The sequence below is a fragment of the Carcharodon carcharias genome, chromosome 2 (genome assembly GCF_017639515.1).
Source record: "Carcharodon carcharias isolate sCarCar2 chromosome 2, sCarCar2.pri, whole genome shotgun sequence".
NCBI classification, from domain to species: domain Eukaryota; kingdom Metazoa; phylum Chordata; class Chondrichthyes; order Lamniformes; family Lamnidae; genus Carcharodon; species Carcharodon carcharias.
The window spans coordinates 102,582,775-102,605,612 of record NC_054468.1 but is presented as its reverse complement, the minus strand read 5'-3'; the positions used below and the strand labels follow the sequence as shown (position 1 = coordinate 102,605,612).

At 42.6% G+C, this 22,838-nt stretch overlaps 1 protein-coding gene across 3 annotated transcripts in view; it reads right to left on the bottom strand.

Annotated features, from left to right (window-relative positions):
* Positions 1 to 22,838, bottom strand: part of ryk (receptor like tyrosine kinase) — a 376,084-nt gene that overhangs the window by 236,394 nt on the left and 116,852 nt on the right. For all 3 annotated transcript variants that reach the window (XM_041182702.1, XM_041182703.1, XM_041182704.1), the window contains 2 exons: positions 8,803 to 8,937; positions 3,940 to 4,008 (listed from right to left, as the gene is read on the bottom strand). In XM_041182702.1, coding sequence (XP_041038636.1) covers positions 3,940 to 4,008; positions 8,803 to 8,937 — 204 coding nt within the window. The remainder of the gene's footprint in view (positions 1 to 3,939; positions 4,009 to 8,802; positions 8,938 to 22,838) is intronic.

The window sequence follows — 22,838 nt, the reverse complement described above, 5'->3', positions numbered from 1 at the left end:
CGGTAAATAGTGAGGAGGATAGCCTTAGATTATAGGAGGATACAGACAGGCTGGTCAGATGGGCTGATCAGTGGCAAATGGAATTTAATCTGGATAAGTATGAGGTGAGGCACTTGGGCAGGAAAAACAAGGCACGGGAATACACGATGAATGGTAGGACCCTGGGAAGCACCAAGGATCAGAGTGGCTTTGGTTGTGCATGTCCACCGGTCCCTTAAGGTAGAGGGGCAGGTAGATAAGGTGGTTAAGAAGGCATATGGGATACTTGCTTTTATTAGCCAAGGCGCAGAATATAAGAGCAGGGTGGTTATGCTGGAACTGTATAAAACGCTGGTTAGGCCACAGCTAGAGTATTGTGTACAGTTCTGGAATCTGCGTTATATGAAGGATGCGATTGCACTAGAGAGAGTGCAGAGGAGATTTACCAAGATGTTGCCTGGGCTGGAGAGTTTTAGTTATGAGGAGAGATTGGATAGGCTGGGGTTATTTTCCCTGGAGCAGAGGAGATTGAGGGAAGGGACATGATTGAGGTGTATAAAATTCTGAGGGGCATAGATAGGGTAGACAGGAAGGAACTTTTCCCCTTGGTGAAGGGATCGATAGCCAGGAGGCATAGATTTAAGGTAAGGGGCAGGAGGTTTAGAGGGGATGTGAGGAAGACTTTTTTCACCCAAAGGGTGGTGGGAATCTGGAATTCACTGCCTGAAAGGGTGGTAGAGGCAGAAATCCTCATAACATTTAAGAAGTATTTGGATGTACAATTGCGATGCCTTGGCATACAAGGCTATGGGCCTAGTGCTGGAAAATGGGATTAGAATAGTTAAGTACTTGTTTGACTAGCGCAGACTCGATGGGCTGAAGGGCCTATTTCTGTGCTGTCGACCTCTATGACTCTATAATGTGCAAGCACATTTGAAGAGATGAGCAGCTCTTTAATCCTGTCAAAGGCATTCTTCTGCTCCACTCCCCAACACTACTGCTGATTTTTTCTTAGCAGGTCTTATGAAGGTTCGCTGATGGCAGACAGATTTGGGATCAATTTCACCACCTGATTGACCATGCCTAAAAATCTTTTTATGTCAGCAATGCTGTGGGGCTTAGGAAATTCTTTAATCGCCTTGGTCTTTTGCAGGTCTACCGTTATCCCTTTTTAGTGTATAATATGGTCTAAAAACTGGATGGTGGTTTTGCCAAACTCATACTTTTCATTCGGAATGAGGCTTACTAGGATCTATGATCGTGTTCTTCTTTGGTAGCAGCATGGATGAGTAGATCATCCATGTGGCAAATAATTCCTTCTTTGCCTTCAAGAATGTTGGATATAGTACATTGAAAGATTTCTGGCGCAGAGGATACGCCAAATGGAAGCTGACTGAAACAAAAGTGACCGAAGCATAAACGTTATCAACAACTTTGATTCTTGATCAAGGGGAATCTGCCAAAAATTGCTGTTGGCATCCAGATTCGTCGTAAGAACACTTTTGGACAACTTCACCACACTGTCAATAATAGAAGAAATTGGGTGTCTCTCTCAACAGCTTTACCCATCTGTGTCAGGTCAACACAGAGCCTGATTTTGCCATTAGGTTTAGGGACTGTCACTAGCCTTGAGCACCATTGTGTAGGCACTGTAACAGGAGAGATCACTCCTTGATGCAGCTTCCTGTCAGTTTGCTCTTTGACTTTCTCAATCAGCGGGTGTGGTACCCTCCTAAGGGTAAAGAAGCAGGCGGGTTTGGCATCTGGGAGTAGAGTGATGTGATACCCGCTTCTGAGCTTTCCCAGTCTGCAGAACAACCTAGAAAATTAATTCCTAAATATGGCTGCGCTGTCATCCTGTGTTACCTCATTGGCCCTTTGTAGAAGATCAAAGTCCTGAACACTGCCCCGCTGAGCCGAGGAAGTTGCTGGTTCTGTAGGATATAAAGAGTTTTATTCATTTCTTTATGTCTCAGGGTTGTGGTGATCTGACCCTTCACTTTGACATCTGCCCCTCCTGGCCCCTGAGGCTTTACTTTTGATGGCTGGATCTCAATATCACTAAGCCAGTCCAATTTGTCTAGTAAGGCTGTGACCCCAGTCCTAGTGTAAATTATTTTCTGTATCCTTTGACTTCCAGATCTATAAGCCAGAGCTGCTTGTTGAGATCTTTTATTTCTCCCTGGAAACCTTTTATCCTGAATGTCTATATTTCCAATTTGCTGTGATGCTATAATGGTTAAAAGCTTGTTCCTGCTCTCTTCCCTTAAATTGTGCTTTTGATCTGCAGTTGTTTAAAAATGTCCGGTCTTGCCACAGGGAAAGCATTTGGCTCCCCCTGCTGGGCATTCTCTGCGGTGATGCTGCTTTTTGGCACTGCATCCGGAACATTTTAGCACTGAATCAACCCTACGTGAGCCTCACCATCTCCACAAAGTGCACCGCAATTTTGCTGTTGCACCTTTGCCTGCCTTGCAAACTGTTCAGCCTTCTCCAATGTTAAATCCTCTTTGGGTTATAAAGGTCTGACAGCACGTCGTCGAGCAAGCCGGCTACAGGGCAGTCGTGAGTTAACTTAGCTTTAAAGCTCCGTAACTGTAACTACTGGCCAGTCGATACAAGTCATTAATAAATGAATCAATGGGTTCATTCAGCCTTTGACCCCTTTGGTTGAATTCTTGCCCATTCAATGACCAGATTCTTCTTAGGGCAGAAGTAATTATCAAAGGCCCTCATAATCTCCTCAAATAATGACAAGGTCACCTGACATCATCAACTATGTGTAGAATGGTACTGACATGGTGGCTTTGGGGCTTTTCTTGTAAGTCCAAAGCTGTTCGGTACCTTTCGAACTGTTGCCTCCAGACCTCACATCGCTGTCTTTGCTCTGGACCCTCGATATGTTGGAAGGGCTGTGGAAGGGGTAGTGGCTGATCAATGGCTGTTGACATCATGAACGGTTTACTGTCCCTACCAAGGTATGTTTTAATTTTGTTGTTCTTCGTTGTGAAGGTGAGTTATTCCAAGGTCTTCACCTGTGAGTTACCAATCTGTGGTCTCAGTTTGTTAAACTGCAGCTTCGAACGCTGCCAACAAGTTTTGATGAGGTTTCACTTACTCTGAGTGACTTGGAGATAGTCAGTATATAATTTTTTAAAAAATTATTTATTTGAACTAGTTACAAAGACCTCATGGTAAATTCACTGTTCTCTGGACAAAGACAGTTATGCATCTTGCTTTCTTGGTCATCTGACTCTGGTGTCACGCTTACATCATCACTAACATCATTGTCTGATTAACTATCAACTCTTTACTCTACAAATAAGGGCAGAGTGTGCAAGAGCAAGGCGGTGATTTGAACTTGTTCAAGACACTAGTTTGGCCTCAGCTGCAGTTTTGTGTCCAGTTCTGGGCACCTCACTTTAGGAAGGGTGGGAAGGCATTGGAGAGAGTACAGAAAAGATTCACATGACTGGCTGTAGGGATAAGGAACTTCAGTAATGAAAATAGATTGGAGAAGTTAGGACTGTTTTCCTTAGAGGAAAGAAGGCTGAGAGGAGATTTGGCACAGGTATTCAAAATCATGAGGATTCTGGACAGAGTAAATAGGGAGAAACTGTTCCAACTCGTGAAAGGATTGAGAATGAGAGGGCACAGATTTAAAGTACTTTGCAGCTGAAACAAAAGTGAGAAAAAACATTTTCACGCAGCTAGTGGCAAAGGTCTGGAATGCACTGCTGGAGAGCGTGATGGAGGCAGGCTCAATCTAGGAATTCAACAGGGAATTAGACGGTTATCTGCAGAGGAACAATGTGCAGGGTTATGGGGAGAAGGCAGGAGAATGGCATGAAGTGAAATGCTCATTTGGAAAGCCACTGCTGACATGATGGGCCAAATGGCCTCCTTCTGCACTGTAACAATTCTGTGACAACAGCCAACCTTCCCCAAGTCATTACTTACATGCAGTTCTTCCATCTTTGCTGTTATTTTTGCCTGGGTAAATCAGAGATTTTTCTTCCTGTTCTGGTTCTAGAGGGGTTTAAACAAAAGTTGTAACATGTAATTTAAAAAAAATGAATAGTTATTTGTGCTAAATTGCCTATATTTCGCCTCCAGAATGGGATACAGCGACTATTTTGGTTGTTGCAATTTGCAGTTGTCCTGCATATCTGAAAGTCTCCAAGGAAATGTACTATTAAAGAACTGAAGTACAGAGTGCTAGAATACCACACCCAAACAAATGCCAAATGGAAATAAAACATTTTTAAACAATTTGCTAACAATGCTTTTTCTAAGTAAAGTAGACAGCTAAAACTGCAGAAGTTTAAAGCTATTTAGCCCATCATTTCTGCGGTGTTTTACCAACATAATTTCAATCTAATCGCACTGCCCTCCTCTCTTCCTCCATAGCCCTCTATCTTACTTCCTTTCAAAAATTCAGCCAATTTTCCCATAAGAGCAGTAGTCACTGCCTCAACCACACCATGACAAAGAGTTCCATGTTTTCAGAATCATTGGTATTAAAAGAATCTCAACCTCTCTCCTTACTCTTTAAGTGGTCATTTTAAATGGATGACCCAACATAAACTCCTCAATCACAGGCACTATTAGAATTCAGTTGGTAGCACTCCCGTCTCTAAATCAGAAGATTATGGGTTCAAGTCTCACTCCAGAGATTTGAACACAAAAATCAAAGCTGACAGTGCAGCACTTCCTCAGTACTACACTGCACCATCTTTCAGGTAAGATGTTAAACCAAAGTTCCACATGCTCCTTCAGGTGGACATGAAAAACTCCAAGGCAGTATTTAAGAGGAGCAGGGGAGTTCTCCCTTCAAGGATTATGGGGAACTAGCAGGAAAGTGGACTTATGTTGTTAGTGAATGGCACAGCAGGCTTGAAGGGCGAAATAGCCTACTCCTGCTCTTATTTATGATTTTACAATATCCTGGACACTATCTATAACCCCCAACCAACATCGCTAAAGGGAAAGTATCTGATCATGATCACATTGCTGTTTGAGGGTGCTTGCTTTGTGCAACTGTTGCATTTCCTTCATTAAATCGACTGCACTTACACTTCAAAAGTGCTTAATTGGTTGTAAAATATTTTGGGATGTCCTTGGATTGTGCAAAGTGCTATATAAATGTAAGTCTCTCTTTTTCAAAATTTTCATTATTTAAGCTATTAAATCTTCCCTTGGCTTTCTCTGCTCTAACAAAAATACGCTAGTATCTAAAGTACCTTTTCAACAGTATGGTTTTCCATCCCTGGCATCATTCTAGTGAATCTACACTGTATAACAGTTCTGTACTTTGGCTTTAATGTCCTTTATATCATGAAGCACCTAAACTGTACAGTAATGAAACTGCAGCATAGCGATTGCCTAATTTAAATCATTTTTACTTCCTTGCTTTGGTACTCTGTCCTGATTTATAATCTTGCTACATATAAAAGGCCTATGTAATGTGCGTTTCCATTTGTAGGTGTGTTTTGACTGTCACCCTGAAACTGAGCTCATCACTTCTAGTGACACTTTTTTCTTCACCTATACATGGCCTTTCTCTCCCAACATGCCTCTTTTCATTTCACCCCTTTCCAGTGCTCTGCGCTCCTGAAAACAAGGCCCTTGCCATCCACCAGCTAACTGTGAATGATTGCATCGACCTCATGGCATTTAAGGAAACCTAGCTGAGAGGTGATGACACCTCCCCTGCAAATGTAGCCTCGCTGCCTGGGTAAACCTTTCACCACTTGTCTCACCCAAATGCCACAATAGTAGTGTGGCCTCATTACCAAGTTACACCTTAGTCTGTCTCCCTACTTCTCTGGCACCTTCTTTTCCTTTGGGCATTTCAACTTATTCCATCTCTCTTGCCTGTCATTTAAAATCCCCATTCTCTACTATCCACCCAAGTACTACACCAAATGCCTTATCGAGATATCTTCGATTGTTTTCTCTCTTGGCCTGCGCTCAGCAATTTCTCATCCGTGGCAATTTCAACATCATCATGCTCTCCTTCTCTGATCAGTTCACTTCCTGCCTTTCCTCCCTTAATCTTTACCTCCATATGAACTCTCCTATTCTACAGTTACTGCCACCCTCTTGACCCTGTACTGGGGACATCAAAGTTTCATTTATTTTAAAATCAACTTGCACTGCGGCCAAGGGCCATACTGAGGTGAGTTTTATAATCAATCATTCCAAGTAATATATAAAATACAAAAAATGATAGAAAGAATAGCATATTGATCACTAGATTAGTGTCTTTATATTATCAGGGATCAAAGATTAACAGTCATTAGTGCTTGTTCATTGCCTGGCATCGGATTATTCTTAAACCTTGTCGTTTTACATATTAATTCAGTTAGTTGTTTTGAGATCCATAGCTGGTAGCCACTGAGAGATCTGTCTCCGTAACAAGTAGTGAAATTTGGAATTCAACAGCGGAGTTGATCACCTCGGTTCTCGAGTACAGTTTGCCAGTGTATCCAAACTCACACCATGTCCCGTTCACCCATCACCCGTAGTCTCTGACGTACACTGGCTCCCAATCCAACATTACATCAATTTTAAAAGTTTTCAAATCCATTCTTGCCATCCTCTATCTCTGTAGCCTCCTCCAGCCCTACAAACTTCTGAGATATCTGCACTCCTCCAATTCTGGTCTCTTGTACACCCCCAATATTATTCACTCCACCATTGATGGCCGTGCCTTCAGCTGCTTAGGTCCTAAGCTCTGGAATTTCCTTTTTAAGTTGTTCTACCTCTCTCTCCCCTTTGAGATGCTCCTTAAAACCTACCTCTTTGACCAAACTTTTGGTCCCTGTCCTAATATCTCATTATGTGGCTGTGAAGCATCTTGCGGTGAGTTTAGGAAGCCTCTATCCGGTCATCTATAGGATTTAACTCACAGAACAAAGCTATGTGCAGTTTGGATCTAATTGACACAATCTCGATACAAGCCACACAAAAAATATCACTGTGCAGTAAGGGATGCTCTCCTGGGGTTGTCGTTAGGTCACCATATAGCTACTGAGTGGCAGATGTCATCTAGTTACACACTTCCTGACCTGTCAGTACTTAATATAATAGTTAACCAAATTGGAAACGTGACCCATTGTATTCTTCACTCTAATAAGCACATTGAAAGGATTTCTGGCTAAAAAGGAATGGAGTTACAGTGATGATGCAGTTCCTTGGAACTCTACCCCACAAGATAAAAACCTCTGCTCTTTATTCCCCATGTGACATGCTCTACATCTCAACCATGATATTCCAGGGATGGACAATGCAAGGGCTAAGTATCTGCCCACACAGAATAACAAAACATGAAGGATCCACATTCCCTGTCACTCCTTCCCATATTTGAACAGTTGGCCACAAATAGGCCAAGTGTTTTGTCAGGAAAGGATTAATTGGCAAAGGTCACAGTATTAAGGTTCATTTCATGTCAGTGATTCATCAAGGTACCAGAGAGAAGCTGAATAAATATGTATTAATAGGGTTGGTTTTGCTGTCAAGACAATGTAGAGATTCAAAAAGGGAATCTAATTTCATGCTGTGATCAAAGATTCGGAATAAAAATTACTAATTATGTGGCATGGTCTCTGCACATTCTGACATCACTCTTCCATTGCATTAATTTTTCTCATTATAAGTTGCACCATTTGACTAAATTTCACAGTCACTCCCACCCAGCTTAATGTTGGTGGTAAAGGAAAAATTAATTACAAAAGTCTTAAAGCATGGCTGTGTTGCATATGTTGACTCTTTAAAAGAGCAATCCAAAAGGTCCCACTCCCTTGCTTTGTCTCTACAACCCTGCAGTGTTTTCCCTTTTAAGTATCAATTCAATTCTCTTTTAAAATTTACTACTGAATCTCTTCTACCAGACAGTGAATTCCAGATCATCATAATAGTTTACTTCAGAATAGGTATTTTCCTCACATTGCCATTGCTTTTTTTGCCAAATACCTTCATTCTGCATCCACGGGTTTTTGACCCTTCTGCAATTGGAAACAGTTTTTGCTCATTTACTCTATCAAAACCCTTCATGATTCTGAGCACCCCTGTCAAATCTATAATTAACTTCACTGTTCTAAGGAAGATAGTCTCATTTATAGGGTCTGAGTAGTATCTCTATTTTGTTTTGGTTTTTTTTGACGTGCCAGGGAAAATCAGCCAGGGTACCTCACATTATCCTACAACTTTACTGAAAGCATTTAATAGTCATTTGGTAGTACAGAACTTGAGTATTGCTGAAAAAAAGACATTTTGTCGAAGCTTTTCATCTTGCACGCATACCACATACAGTCGCACAAATACCAATGTCAGGGGAAGCAAAAACTTAATACTGTATAAGAGTGCGCTGATTGGTTGGCAAATGGACTCTCTTCTCATATAGTTTAAAGTTGTTGTTTCCCCTGATATAGCTACTCTTGTGGCTGTCCAGATGAATGCAAAGCAAAAACCTTTCACAACATGTCTTTTTTTAAGCAATAGTGAAAGCATTTACATATTGAGACAATAAGGTAAGAGCAAGGTCGTGCTCTGCCCCTCCCCTCTCCAAGACCCCACACTCTATAAGCATCACATGATAACCATATGGATACAAAATTAGAAGACATTCAAGCATTGTGGAATTTTAATTCAGCAAGGATAATTATAAGAGGAAACCCAATTACAAATCTGGACACCAACATAAGATTTGCCTTACTTCAATCTTAAAATTAAACCAAGAGTGAAACGTGTTTTGTTTCTTCAATAGTTTGGGATAGGGGACAAAGGACACACAAAACACTTGTTTAAGGCACTCCTTACTTTTGTAGCAGATTTTCCTCCTTTTGAAGTTCAGGACTGTGATGTTCTTTGAAGAGTTAATTGTCAGGTTAAGCTGCACTTCCATGGTCACCTCCGAATCAAGTTTTCCTGTGCATAAGAGGTCCACTCTAAATACTGCAAAAGACCAGATAACTTGTGAAGCTTTCTGTTTAAGTCTGCCTGGCCAAAGACTCAAGGCAAAAACTGCAATTTTAAAATACAAACACATTTCAATAGTCCAGGTTTATGACAGCTGGACTTTGGCAGCAAAGGAAATCCCACAATGGACAAACGTCCTGGAAATACAGAGAAATCAAACAAACTGACATCTTCATTGAAAGATAGTTTAGCTTTTAACCAGCTCCCACAGCTCTTAAGGAGATGAGAAGAGGAGCTATGTGCAAAAAGTTGTTTATAGGTATACATTTAGATTCACAATTGTTAAATTGTGACAAATCTTACTAAGGCAGGAAAATAGTTCTAGTAGCTCAAAAGTAATCGACAGACTAGTGATTTCTCTTTTTTTGCCCCAGCATGTCACTCACTGGTTTACACATGGTAAACAGTAAGTTCAGTACTGAAGACAATTTCAAAGACACAAACACAAGGAGTCACCAAGGACAATGATCGAAACTTCCAAGGAGTGGCAATTGGAGTCAGACTGCCACTCTGCTCCTTTTAAGTTACATAGAATGCAGCAGCACATTTCGCACCCAACTTTCCAACTCAGGCCAGATACTTAAGCAGTCCATGTCCAAATGCAGCAAGATCTGGACAATATCCAGGCTAGGACTGACAAGTGGCAAGGAACATTCGAGCCACACAAGTGCCAGGCAAAGATCATTGCCAACAAGAGAGAATCTAACCATCACCCCATGACATTCAATAGCATTACCATAATTGAATTCCCCACTATCAACATCCTGGGGTGGGGGGGGGGGGCGGTAACCATTGACAAGAAACTGAACTGGACTAGCCATATAAATATTGGGCTATAAGAGCAGGTCAGAGGCTAGGAATCCTGCAGCGAGTAACTCACCTTCTAATTCCCCAAAGTCTGTCTACCATCTACAAGGCACAAGTCAGGAGTGTGATGGAATACTCCCCATTTGCCTGGATGAGTGCAGCTCCAACAACACTCAAGAAGCTTGACACCATCCAGGGCAAAGCAGTCCACTTGATTGGCACCACATCCACAAACATTCACTCCCTCCATCACTGACAGACAGTGGCAGAAGTGTGTACCATCTACAAGATGCACTGCAGGAATTCACCAAGACAGCACCTTCCAAATCCATGACCACTACCATCTAGAAGTACAAGGGCAGCAGATAGATGGGAACACCAACACCTAGAAGTTCCCCTCCAAGCCACACACCATCCTGACTTGGAAATAGATCGCTGTTCCTTCACTGTCGCTGGGTCAAAATCCTAGAACTCCTTCCCTAACAACACTGTGGGTGTACCTACACCGCATGGATTACAGCGGTTCAAGGCGGCAGCTCACCATCACCTTCTCAAGGGCAATTAGGGATGGGCAATAAATGCTGGCCTAGTCAGCAATGTTCAAGAAAAAAAAAGTGAGAAAAGTGCAATAAAGCTGTTCAGGAATCCTCTCAGTCGAGGGCAGAGCAGCATTGGGGAAAGTGAAGCCATACCCCCCTTTTTTACAGCACTAGCTGCCACAAAGCAGGTTGGTTTAAAGGACCCAGCCACTTTGAGAAGCCAGAGAGAAAGTAAGTGTGTAAAGTAAGTGGGTAGGATAAGTGAGAGGGGGGGCGGCGGTCAGGAGCAGATGGAGTGGTCAGTGGGAGGGGCTCAGGTCTCAGGTGATCAGTGTGGGGGGGGGGGGGGTCGGATGGTCAGTGAGGTGGGTGGGTGGCAGTGGGGGGGGGGGCGGTATTTGGGGGATCCTGCGAGGTGATAAATGCTATAGTTATCCCAGAGTTAGAAGTGGTTTCAACCATAACTTTTCCTGGCTAACTATTCTGGTAAGAGAGATGGAGTCTGTGATTTAAATCAGAGTTTTGGTTGGTTCCCAGTACTGGGTAATTTACTCATCTGGAGTCTGAATTTCTTGGGCAATTGCGGCGCAATTCTCACATGGGAATTTCCGAGGGATGGAGGCCCCCCAGTGAATCTTCTGGGGTCCCTCCTGGGAATGACATGCTCGAGGCAATGATCTAATATATCTCAGTTGAAAATTCAAGAGCAAACGGCTTGAAAAGGACCAAAGTATAAGAATCCACATTTTCCAGACTTGGAAAAATTGAGAGAACTTCGCAAATTTTTTTATACCTATGTATTTAGCTACATAACTTCCTCATTTTTGCATATAATGCTATATAGGATAGTACTGCCTGGGTAGCAGTTAGGAATGAACAACCAAGGTCGTTCCTTGGGAACATAATCACCCAACTCAAGATCTGCAGCACAACTCCAAGTGGAAACAAACTTCCTCATTAGCCTGTATTTACAGTTGGGCTGCATGCTGACTTCTTCTAATAACTAGTATATAGCTCTGGTAGAAGGATTCAAGCAGAATATACCAGGGGATAGACTTTCCCTTAATTGGTCAGATTTTTAGGGGTCACATTTGTGAATAGCAACTACTTTCCTAGCTTTTATATATGCATTTCCCTAATTGTTTAATTTGTTAATCCTTTCATTTCAAAGTACACGATATACCAGTTGGGAGTTGGGTAGCTGATATACTGCAGTACTGGGGGCAGCGCTGGAATATAGATCCACTAACGGGAAAACTAGGTTTTAGCAGGAGGAGAGTTCTGGGACTTATCAGAACTGGGGTGGGTACATATTATGTTTTGTAATACCACGATAGAGGTACTGCAATTTGACAAAGTGGAAGTCCTAAGCCTAGAACCATTGTGTAAGGAGAAACTGCAGTTTGACAGAACTCCATACCTCCAATTAAATATAGGAAAACTCAAAGCTATTGTGTCTTTTGTCCCCTGTGCAAACTAGCCATCATCTTCATCACCCTCTTGGTCACTGCCAGAGGTTGAACCAGACTATTCACAACCTCAAGAGTCCTATCTGATTCCAAGCTAAGTTTCTAACCACATGCACTCACCATCACCAAGACCTTTACCTCCGTAATACCGCCCATCTCTGTCCCTGCCTAAGTTAATCTGCTACTGCCCCATTTATGCCTTTGCTTGTTTTTATTCGTTCATGGGACATGAGTGCCCCTGGCTATCCCTAATTGCCCTTGTGAAGGTGGTGGTGAGCTGCCTTCCTGAACCACTGACGTCCATGTGGTGTAGGTACACCCACAGTGCTGTTAGGGAGGGAGTTCCAGGATTTTAACCCAGCGACAGTAAAAGAACGGTGATATATTTCCAAGTCAGGATTGTGAGGGGCTTGGGGCTGGGGGGGCTCTTTCAGGTAGTGGTGTTCCCATGTGTCATTGTTGCCTCTAGACTTGACAATTCCAATATTATTTTGGCAGGCCTCCCATCTTAGACCCTCAGTAACCTTGCACTCCTCCAAAACACTGATGCCCATATTTTAACTCACACTAAATTCCATTCTCCAGTCAACCACGCTCATGCTGACAGAGGAATACCACACAGCCCAGGTTACCTTTAAGGTGCTCTGTGTTACTCACAACAAGAGGTTGTGGTGAAAGAATTAATCCAGGCTGGTCTTTTGGTTCAAGCTGGTTTATTTTCAAAACAGCTCCTCAGTGCTACTGACTTCCAAGTAGCTTCCACACAAAGTGTTCCAGCTATATCTTTTTATTCTGTTTAGATGGGATAATCAATGCCCATCACCTGTTTAACTAGTAATTGTCTTTAACAAGGCGTTTGCCACATTGACAGATTCCCTTCTTTTCTTTTTAAATTAGAACTTTGAAATAAAACTTAAAGAGTATTTTCTTAAACAAACAGAAGGAAATAATGTCACATATTTCAACATCTATAGTTTCCGTATTTCCTTTAACAAATATATGTAAGTAACTATAAAACAAAAAAGTATTTTTTTCATTGCATCATTATACTATTAGGCGCCCCCCACCCTTCCAACACATTTAGTAATTTCTTAGAACAGGCACTTCTTTTCGTAAAACAGTCTGATTGTTCGTGATAAAAGCAAAATGCTACGGATGCTGGAAATCTTAAACAAAACCAGAAAATGCTGGAAAAACTCAGCAGGTCTAACAGCATCTGTGGAGAGAGAAGCAGAGTTAATGTTTTGAGTCAGTATGGCCCTTCTTCAGATAGTTTGGTGACTTGTGTCAATCCATCGTATCTTAGAGATCTCTCTCCTTCCAACATTTCTTTTATGTTGGCTCGGTCTATTCTTAAGCCTTTTTTCAATGACTCTTTTCATGGAATGAACGTTGTCCCAAAGAGACCGGTTATCCACATAACATTCTATGGGCAAACCTTTCTCACAATGCCCCTTATATAATATTTCTATCAGTATATTGGATAAGTAAACCCCCATTTCTAATGCTTCTACTAATATCAACGTTTCAGCAGCTAAGGTGCTTTTCACAAGCCTTTTTATTTTCTTGGCCTCCCTAGCCAGCGGGCAACATTTATCATTCTTTCCATTCCCACCAAGAATATGATGAACGCTGCTGTGCCAGAGCACCCATCTGGAAAATTGGCATGTGAAGCATCACTAAAAATTACCAACCTCATGTCTTCTGGATCACCCAAGGCTGAAAACTTGAGCACACATCTCTCTGAATTTAATTTTTTTAAAGTGTTTTATTTGCTCTCAGCACTTACTCAACTGAAGCATGTTTCATCCTGGTAATCAACTCGAACACGTCATAACTCGTGTCAGGCCTAGTCTGAGTGCACAACTAGCTCAACTGCCCAATCAAACTTTTCAACTGTTCCGTTTTTTCCCTGATTGCAGGATCCTCTTTTACTGAGGATCTAACCAGAGTTATTGGGATATGATTAACATTTTCTAGATAAGATTGTTAATTCAATGTCACTCCTAACTTCCTCTGCTTAATGTCTAAACCTATGTACTTAAAGGCATCTGAAGCCAGACTTCCAGCCTGGAACTCGTTCTTTATCTTCTCAATTACCCATTGTTCAAATTCTACAGAGCCTCCCCACAGAAAATCATCAACATGCATGATAAATGTTTCAGCTAGTTTCTCCTTATGGTACCAATAGAACATCACCGAGTCTGCCTTTAACTGAATGCAATCTGTTTTGAACAGGACAGACCTCACGGAAAAATACCAAACTCTTGATGTATCATTCAACCCATAAACGCACTTGTTCAATTTCCATTGCTTTCCTTCTACATCCCTGGCTGCTTTGAGTGGTTTAAAAAAAACATCCCTTTGAAACTTCTCTCCCTGTAAAAACGCAGTCTTCATATCAATTGGTTTGCACTCCCAGGAATAGGATGCCAAAATAGCTAAAAAATATCTTTAAACACACTTTCCCCACAATAGGCAAGTCCACTTTGACATCCTGATCTCCTAGTTTCTCTTCAAAGCCTCGGGCTACTAATCTAGCTTTGGCCTTATATGTGCCCTCTGGGAGTACTTTTTCTGTACAGGTCCCTCTGTGAGATAAAGCTGGCTGTCTTCTGTCAGGTATTTCAGAATATACCCCAAATTCCTTCCAACTTTCTAACTCTTTCCATTTGGCTTCCTTTATCAGACTATTTTCCAATTCATTAGCAGTTACTAGAATCTCTCAGTCATAAGGACTTCAGCTTCTACTGAGATTGCTAGCTTGTTCTCTAGTCCTCTTTCTTGTTAAGCTATGGCCTCTACTCAAATTCCTCTCCCTTTCTGGATTACTACTCTATGATCTTTCTCCTGTGCGAACAGAACTCTGTTTGCAAGTCCGTGATATTTTTTGAGGGTCACGACCACTTTCAGGTCCACTGTCAGAACTCATAATGCGCTTTCTGGGTTTCCACATCTTTACCTCGATTTGCCAATCGATAGATCTTGTCTCCTGTCCTTCATCCTACACATTTAGTCAATGTTTATATTTACCAGTGGCCTTTCCTGCTCTCCCTATGATGGTGGCATCCTTCCACACAATGGTCCCTTCTGGCATGTATGTTACCTTTGTTTCTACTTTGGGTAGTTGCCCTTTTGGACGAATAGCATTGTCCTGTACCTCAGTGTCAGTCAACCCTGTGTCTGCCATCGTCTGCTCCTCATAACTACCCAGTGTACGTGTATGTGAAGTGCATGGTACTTCCTCACATTCTATGTCCTGTTCAGGACCTGTAAAGGTACAGTCAGTACCAATTAACCTCGAGGAATGTACCCTAACAGTTTGATTGCCTTGTTGTAAATTACTACTTTCTCATCGCTCCCCATTACCTTTCCTCTCTTTCCGGCCTTCCCTTTTATAACATTCGTCTCTTTGTCTAAACTGCATTCCCAATGGTCTTATGAGGTGTTGTCGGGCCTGCCAAATTTTCTCCGAAACCTCAGCTTTAATGAAAGTATTCAGATGAGCAGAAAAGGTGGAGCAAATGCTAGTCCCTTCTAGAGCAGGGGGAGCATCTAATAACACTGACGGCAATGTCGGGTTTCTTCCGTACACCAACTGGTACAGGCTGTACCCCCCCCAACCTAGCCCATGCTAGCGCCGTTTGCAATTTACAATCTGGTTGATTAGCTAATATTTTATGTAACATGTCATTTATTACTGCATGGCTTCTTTCTCAAAGGCCATTATTAAACAGGCTCTCAGTTGCCGTGTGTATAGCTATGATGTTAAATTTTTGCATATATCTCGAATTCATCATTGGCGAATTCCCCACCATTATCTGTGAGGAACTCTGTTGGTGTTCCTACCCATTTCTCTTATTGACAATGGTCCTTTTGTCTTTAATTTGTACCACAGTAGATAGGCTGAATCTGGGTGCCATATCTATTAAGTGTAGTAAAAAAATTCCCCTAACCTTGTCCCAAATTTTCAAGTCTATCACCAATACATCGTTAAATTCCCTGGCTAGTGGCAGCTCACAACAGGACGTGGTGGTATCTTGTGATATTTAAGGCAAATTTCACACTGAGCAGTGATTTGTTCAGTAAGGTCGTCATATCCTTTTTCAACCACTCCCACATCTTAAGCAGAGTCTTCAGTTTCCGTGGCGCCGGATGTGCAAACTGCAAGTTCTTATTCTCAGCAGTTAACAAAACTTCCATGAACTTTTTGATGAGAAATCTCTAGCTTCCTTAGTGGCAGGCAGTAATGGCCTGGCCGAGTAAAATGTAGGTCCACATTTTTTCCCAAACATGACTGCTCTATCATTCTTCATATCTAGCATCATCTGAGCTGCCTTCATCGCAGTTCCGATTCAACAATAGCGGTATCTCCCTAGAAACCACATCAGTCGTGATGAACGGATTGATCCCTGCTATCTTACCAAGGAGGACCACCCGTTTGGAGGATGCTAATGTATTGTCATCTCCGAACCTGAAGCAGGTAGAGCTTTCTACTCCTTGACCTTCCACCTGTCTGCCTCATCAAGAGACTCCAGATAGCAGTCAAGACAGTCCATGCCACACTCCGTAGAAGTGCAACCGCTGTCCAGAATTACACAGTTGAAGGAATCTACCATCAAGATACTCATCAACGGATTCAAACTCTGTGATCAATACAATCCCATCATGGCAGTCACCATCATAGTTTTCAATTTCAGATGAATCCATCTCGTGGGTCATTTCAAAAACACGATTCCACCACTGTGGGCAGTTCGTCGCGTAATGATACTGGGAATCACACTGAAAACAGTGAATAACCATTCCCTGTGCATTTTTTGGATTTAAATGCCTACGGTCACCATCCCAGACACATTTTGTCCTGACTCTCAAATTGGCTAGGGTTACGACCATTTTCAGGCCTCCTGTCATTAACCCCATCTTTGTATTGGAAACTTTGTCTAATGTTTGGTCGACCTTGAAATTCAGCCACCATTGAATCCTCTATCCTACGCTTCACAGCACAGTTGTTCGCATTTGCTAAGAAAGTGGCAGGGAACGACTGTTTCCCCAAAAATCTTTTTTCAGGGCAGCAGCCATTTCATCTAGGAGAGGTTCTTTCTCCCAGAATTGAATCCCCGTTAATACTAAAAGATGATCAACATGAGAAATGCGAGCACAGTCCAGTAATTTAAATGCCAATACCAATTCTGGAATTTCAAGTTCAAATCTCTGTAGTCTCCTGTACCATTTATCAAAATCCATGATATATTCTTCCATGGACTGATCATCTGATTTCCTAAACCTATCAAAGATCCTCCAAGCTTCATACGCTTCCAATAACTCATCCTTTTTGTAAAGCTTATCCAAAAATTGTAACAGAAGGTTCAATCCCTCTTCATGATCCAAATCATCCACTTTCCACATGAAAATACCTTACTCCTTATCTCACTTTTGGCTGGTAATGATAACGCCAAAGCCATACCTTGCTTCTTTCAGGGCATGGGAGTAACCTGGGTCCACATTTCAACTTCAGCCTTCCATCGCTGATAAGGTTCAGAGTCAGAAAAAATTGGTGGATAGTCAAAGCTTGCGGTTTTGCACCCCGCCATTCCTTAATTTAAATTGTCAGCAACAGTGCACTTCTTTTCCCTCAGAGGATTGAGACAAAAAGCTTCACATACAGCAATCAATCAGCAAAGCTTAAAGTTCACGCTTTGCTAGCACGTTATTAACAATAAGAGGTTCTAGTGGAAGAATTAATCCAGGCTGGTCTTTTAGTTCAAGCTGGTTTATTTTCAAGACAGCTCCTCAGTGCTACTGACTTCCAAGTAGCTTCCACACAAAGTGTTCCAGCTATATCTTTTTACTCTATTTAATGGGATTATCAATGCCTATCACCTGTTTAACTAGTAACTGTCTTTAACAAGGTGATTGCCACATTGACACTCTGCGCTCACCTATCAGGGCACAGGGCTTGGCCTAAATAGCCAAGTGGTTATGGTACTGGGTTTGTAACCCCAAGATCAAGAGTTCAAATCTCACAATGGCAAACTATGAAACAATGTAACTTCAACTGAAACAGACGGAAATGTGTTTGTACATTTAAAAGATTATCAAGAGTTCAAATCTCACAATGGTAAACTATGAAACAATGTAACTTCATCTGAATAGGAACAGATGGAAACGTGTTTGTACTCGAAAGAGTTATCAGGGCACAGGACTGTATCTGCAGACAGAATTGGCCAAATCTCATTTTAGTGCTTGAGGAAACCCCTCTTCCCAAAGGCCATCACAAAGATGTTTGAATGACTAATTAAATTTAATGCTAAAGTGCCCTATCATGTCATGCAATGCTATCAATATCACCATTTCAGTCTTGCAATGTGATACATCAGGGTGAAAAGTATGTAGCATTAGCTGATTGTCCACACCAAGATGCCTATTTATGGGCATTGTTGCAGCTACATGACAATGACCATTAAGTCTGTTCTTTTTTAGAATGCCGTTCAACAGAAAGCCTGACCCAGAGACATGCCATCTGTAGCCAGGATACCTTTAACTACAAAGCAGTTGTCATATGCACACACAGTAACCATCAGTTATGGCATGCAATTTGGTTGGACTTTGTTGCAATCCTACTCCAAAGCAAACCTAAATGAATGGTGAGTGGAGTGCCCATTCTGCAATACCAAACTAGGAATCTGATGATTGACCAACTCGGTCATTTGCCTCCACTTTCAGCTCCTTTCTTTTCATTTTTGCCAGTTGCTTCTTATTCCTTCAATCAAGGCTAAGGCTTTTTCTAATTCATTCATGGGATGTGGGTATCAATGGCAAGACCAGCATTTACCTGCTCCTGTTGATTATTTGTCCACCATCACCCACAGCAGGACAACAGTTCGATCAATCCATCAGTTTGTGGGATCATTTAGCTCTGTATATTGAACGCTGTTTCCGTTATTTAACATGCCCTGTGTTGTAGCTTCACCAGATAGAATATATCTGATTGCCCTTGAAAAGGTATTGGTGAGCTGCTGGCTTGAAAAACTGCAGTCCATGTGGTGAAGGTAGGCTCTCAGTGCTGTTAGGAAGGGACCCAATTGACAATGAAGGAAAGGCAATATAGTTCCAAGTCAGGATAGAGAGTGGCTTGGAGGGGTGTTTCCATGCATCTGTTGCCCTTGTCCATCTAGGTGGTAGAGGGCATTGGTTTCGAAGGTGCTGTTGAAGGAGCCTTGGTGAGTTGCTGCAGTGCATCTTGTAGATGGCACACACTGTGCGTTGGTGGTGGAGGGAATGAATATTAAAGATGGTAGATGGGGTGCCAGTAAAGTGGGCTGCTTTGTCCTGGATGGTGTCGAGCTTTTTGAGTGTTGTGGGAGCTGCACTCATCCAGACAAGTGAAGAGTATTCCATCACACTCCTGACTTGTGCCTTGCAGATGGTGAACAGGCTTTGGGGAGTCAGGAGGCATATCACATGCTGCAGAACCCCTAAACTCTGGTCTGCTGTTCTGGCCACAGTATTTTTGTGGCTGATTCATTGAGGCTTTTGGCCAATGGAGACCATCAGGGTGTTGATAATGGGGTATCTGGAAATGGCAAAGCTGTTGAATGTTGTGGGGAAGTAGTTAAATTCTCTCTTGTGGAAGAGGGTCAAGGCCTGACATTTTTGTAGCATAACTTTAATTTGTCACTTAGCCCAAGCTTGAATGTTGTCCAAGTCTTGCTGCATGTAGACACAACTGCTTCATTATCCGAGCAGTCACAAATGGAACTGAACACTGCAATGATAATTATGATCATATAATGGAGGCAATGTCATTGATAAAGCAGCTTAAAAAGGTTTAGCCTAGGACACTATCCTAAGGAACTCTTGCAAAAATGTTCTAGGAGTGAAGCTAGCAGAAATTTCCTCAGATTAAATATTAGGAAGACCAAAGTCATGGTCTTTGGTCCCTGCCACAAACTCCACTCCATAGCCACTGATTCTCCTTCTTCCCCTTGCAGCTGTTTCAGGCTGAACAAGTTTGTTTGCAAACTTGGTGTGATAGGCGACCCCCCAAGTTGTAATTACGACCGCATATACGCACCATAACTAAGACCACTATCCTTGCCTCTAGCATTGCTGCACCCAGCCTGTCTCTGCTGATTTGCTGCTAAAATCCTCATCACTCCTCTGTTACCTCTAAATTTACTATTCTAACATGCTTCCGGATGGCCTTCCATTCTACACTCTAAACATCCAAAACTCTGCTGCCCCTGTCCTAACGTGCTTGCTTGCTGACCTACATTGATTCAGAGTTAAGTAGTAGCTTGATTTTAAAATTCTTATCTTGTTCTCAAATCATTCTGTGACCTCGCCCCTACCTTCTCTGTAATCACCTCCAGCCCCACAACCCTCAGGTTATCTGTAATAAAAACAAAGTGCTGGTAAAACTCAACAGGTCGGGCAGCATCTGTGGAGAGAGAAACAAGATTAATGTTTCGAGTCCAATATTTGTAAATGAAGAGAGGCAGGAATGTGATGGGTTTATGTCTTTGAAAAAGAGATGGTATAAAAGGGAAGGTCAGGGATAGGTTGGATGGAGGGGATTTTGAACAAAGATGTCATGGAACCAAAGGCAAAGGGAGTGGTAATGATTGCATTGAAGAAACAAAGAATTGGTCCAGGTACATGTGAATAGCAGAATAAAGGTCAGCGCAGACTGAAAGCAAAAACATGAGAACAAGATACAGACTGGCACTTGAGGGGAAAAGATATTCAAAATGGAGGACAGGGTTCATGCTGAAGTTGTTGCACTTAATGTTGAGTCCAAGAGGCTGTAAAGTGACTAATCGGAAGATGAGGTGCTGTTCCTCCAACTTGCATTGGGTTTCATTGGGGACATTGTAGCAGGCTGAGGACGGAAATGTGAACATGAGAGCAAGAAGGTGAATTGAAATGACAGGAAGGTCTGGGTCATGCTTCTGGACTGAGCAAAGGCATTCCGCAAAGCAGTCACCCAGTCTGCGTTTGGTCTCCCCAATGTAAAGGAGGCCACATTGTGAGCAGTGAATAAAGTATAAGTAAATCACCGCTTCACCTGGAAGGAGTGTCTGCGGCCTTGGACAATTAAAAGGGAGGAGGTAAAGGGACAGGTGTTACACCTTCTGTGATTGCATGGAAAGGTGCCATGGGATGGGCAATGAGGTATTGGGAGTGAAAGAGGAGTGGACCAGAGCGTGGTGTAAGGAACGGTTCTGTCGGAATACTGACAGGCAAGGTGGGGGGGAAGATGTATTTGATGATAGGAGTGGTTGAAAATGGTGGGTAATCCTTTGACTACGGAGGCTGATAGGACGTGGGGAACCCTATCATGGTTCTGGGAGGGAGGGGAGGGGTGAAGGCAGAAGTGTGGGAATGGGTGGGACACAGTTGAGGGCCCTGACAATCACTGTGAAGGGGGGGAAATCCTCGGTTCAAGAAAAAGGAAAGCACGTCGGAAGTGCTGTTGTGGAAGGTAGCATCATCAAAACAGATGTGACGGAGACAGAGGAACTGGGAGAATGGAATGGAGTCCTTACAGGAAGCAGGGTGCGGGGGGGGTGGTGGTTTGTCAAGGTAGCTGAGGGAGTTGGTGGGTTTGTAATTAATATTAATAGGCAGCCTAATAGGAAATGGAGACAGATAAAATAAGAAAGGGAAAGGAAATGTCAGAACGGACCATGAGAAGGAGAGAAAGGGGTGGAAATTGGAAGCATAATTGATTAATTTTTCCAGTTCCAGTTGAGAGTGCGAAGTGGTGTTGATACAGTCATCAATGTGCTGGACAAAGGATTGTGGGAGGGGACCTGAGTAGAACCGGAACAAGGGATGCTCGACGTAACCCACAAAAAGACAGGTATATTTGGGCCCATGTGGGCACCCATAGCCACATGGAGGAAGTGAGACAAGTTAAAGGAGAAATTGTTCAAAGTTAGAACAAGTTCAGTTAGGGGGGAGGATGGTGGTGGTGGATGGGGAGTGCTCGGGCCTCTGTTCAAGGGAAAAGTGGCCTCAGGCCGTCCTGGTGGGGGATGGACGTATAGAGGGATTGGACATCCATAGTGAAGAGGAAGCGGTTAGGCTGGGAAACTAGAAATTGTTTAAAGGACATAGGACGTCAGAAGAATCAAGAATTTAGCTGGGAAGAGACTGGACAAGGGGAGAAAAAATAGAGTCGAGATAAGAAGAAATAAGTTCAGTGATGCAAGAACAGGCTAAAACGATGGGTCTACCACGACAGCCCTCTTTGTGGATTTTGGGAAGAAGGTAGAAGCTCCTGATATCTGTGCTTTTCCATTTCTGGCCTCTTGAGCACCCCTAATGTTGGTCACTCTACCATTGGTAGCCATGCATTCAGCTTCTGTTGTAGCTGGTACTGGAACAGCTTGGCTACAGGCACAGCATTTCAGCAGCACAACCTGTCAACAGTACAGCAAGAATGTTGTTGGGGGCACATGGCCTCTGTTGTACATAGCGCACATAGCCATTTCTTGACATCACATGGAAAATAATCAAATTGGCTAAAGACTGGTTTCTGTAAAGCTGGGGGCCTCAGGAGGAGGCAGAGATGAATCATTCACTCCATACTTCTGGTTGAAGATGGTTGCAAATGCTTTAGCCTTATCTTTTGCGCTCATGTGCACCACCATCATTGAGGATGGGGATGTTCATGGAATCTGCTCCTGTTAGTTATTTAATTGACCAACTTCACCCACAACTGAATGTGACAGGACAACATCTTGACCAATCCATCATTTGTGGGATCATTTAGCTCTGTATATTGCATGCTGTTTAACATGCACCCAAGTCCTGTGTTGTAGCTTCACAAGATAAGCACCTCATTTTTAGGTTTGCTTGGCGCATGGGCCTCTATACTCCTCCTTGGATCAGGGTTGACCTTCTAGCTTAATGGTAATGGCAGAATGAGGCATAAGCTGGGCCATGAGTTTACAGTTTGTAGTAAAATACAATCTTGTTCCTGCTAAGGGCCCACTTGAGTGCTAAATTTTGAGCTGCTTGATGAGTTAAGTTAGTATAGTGGTAGTCCACACAA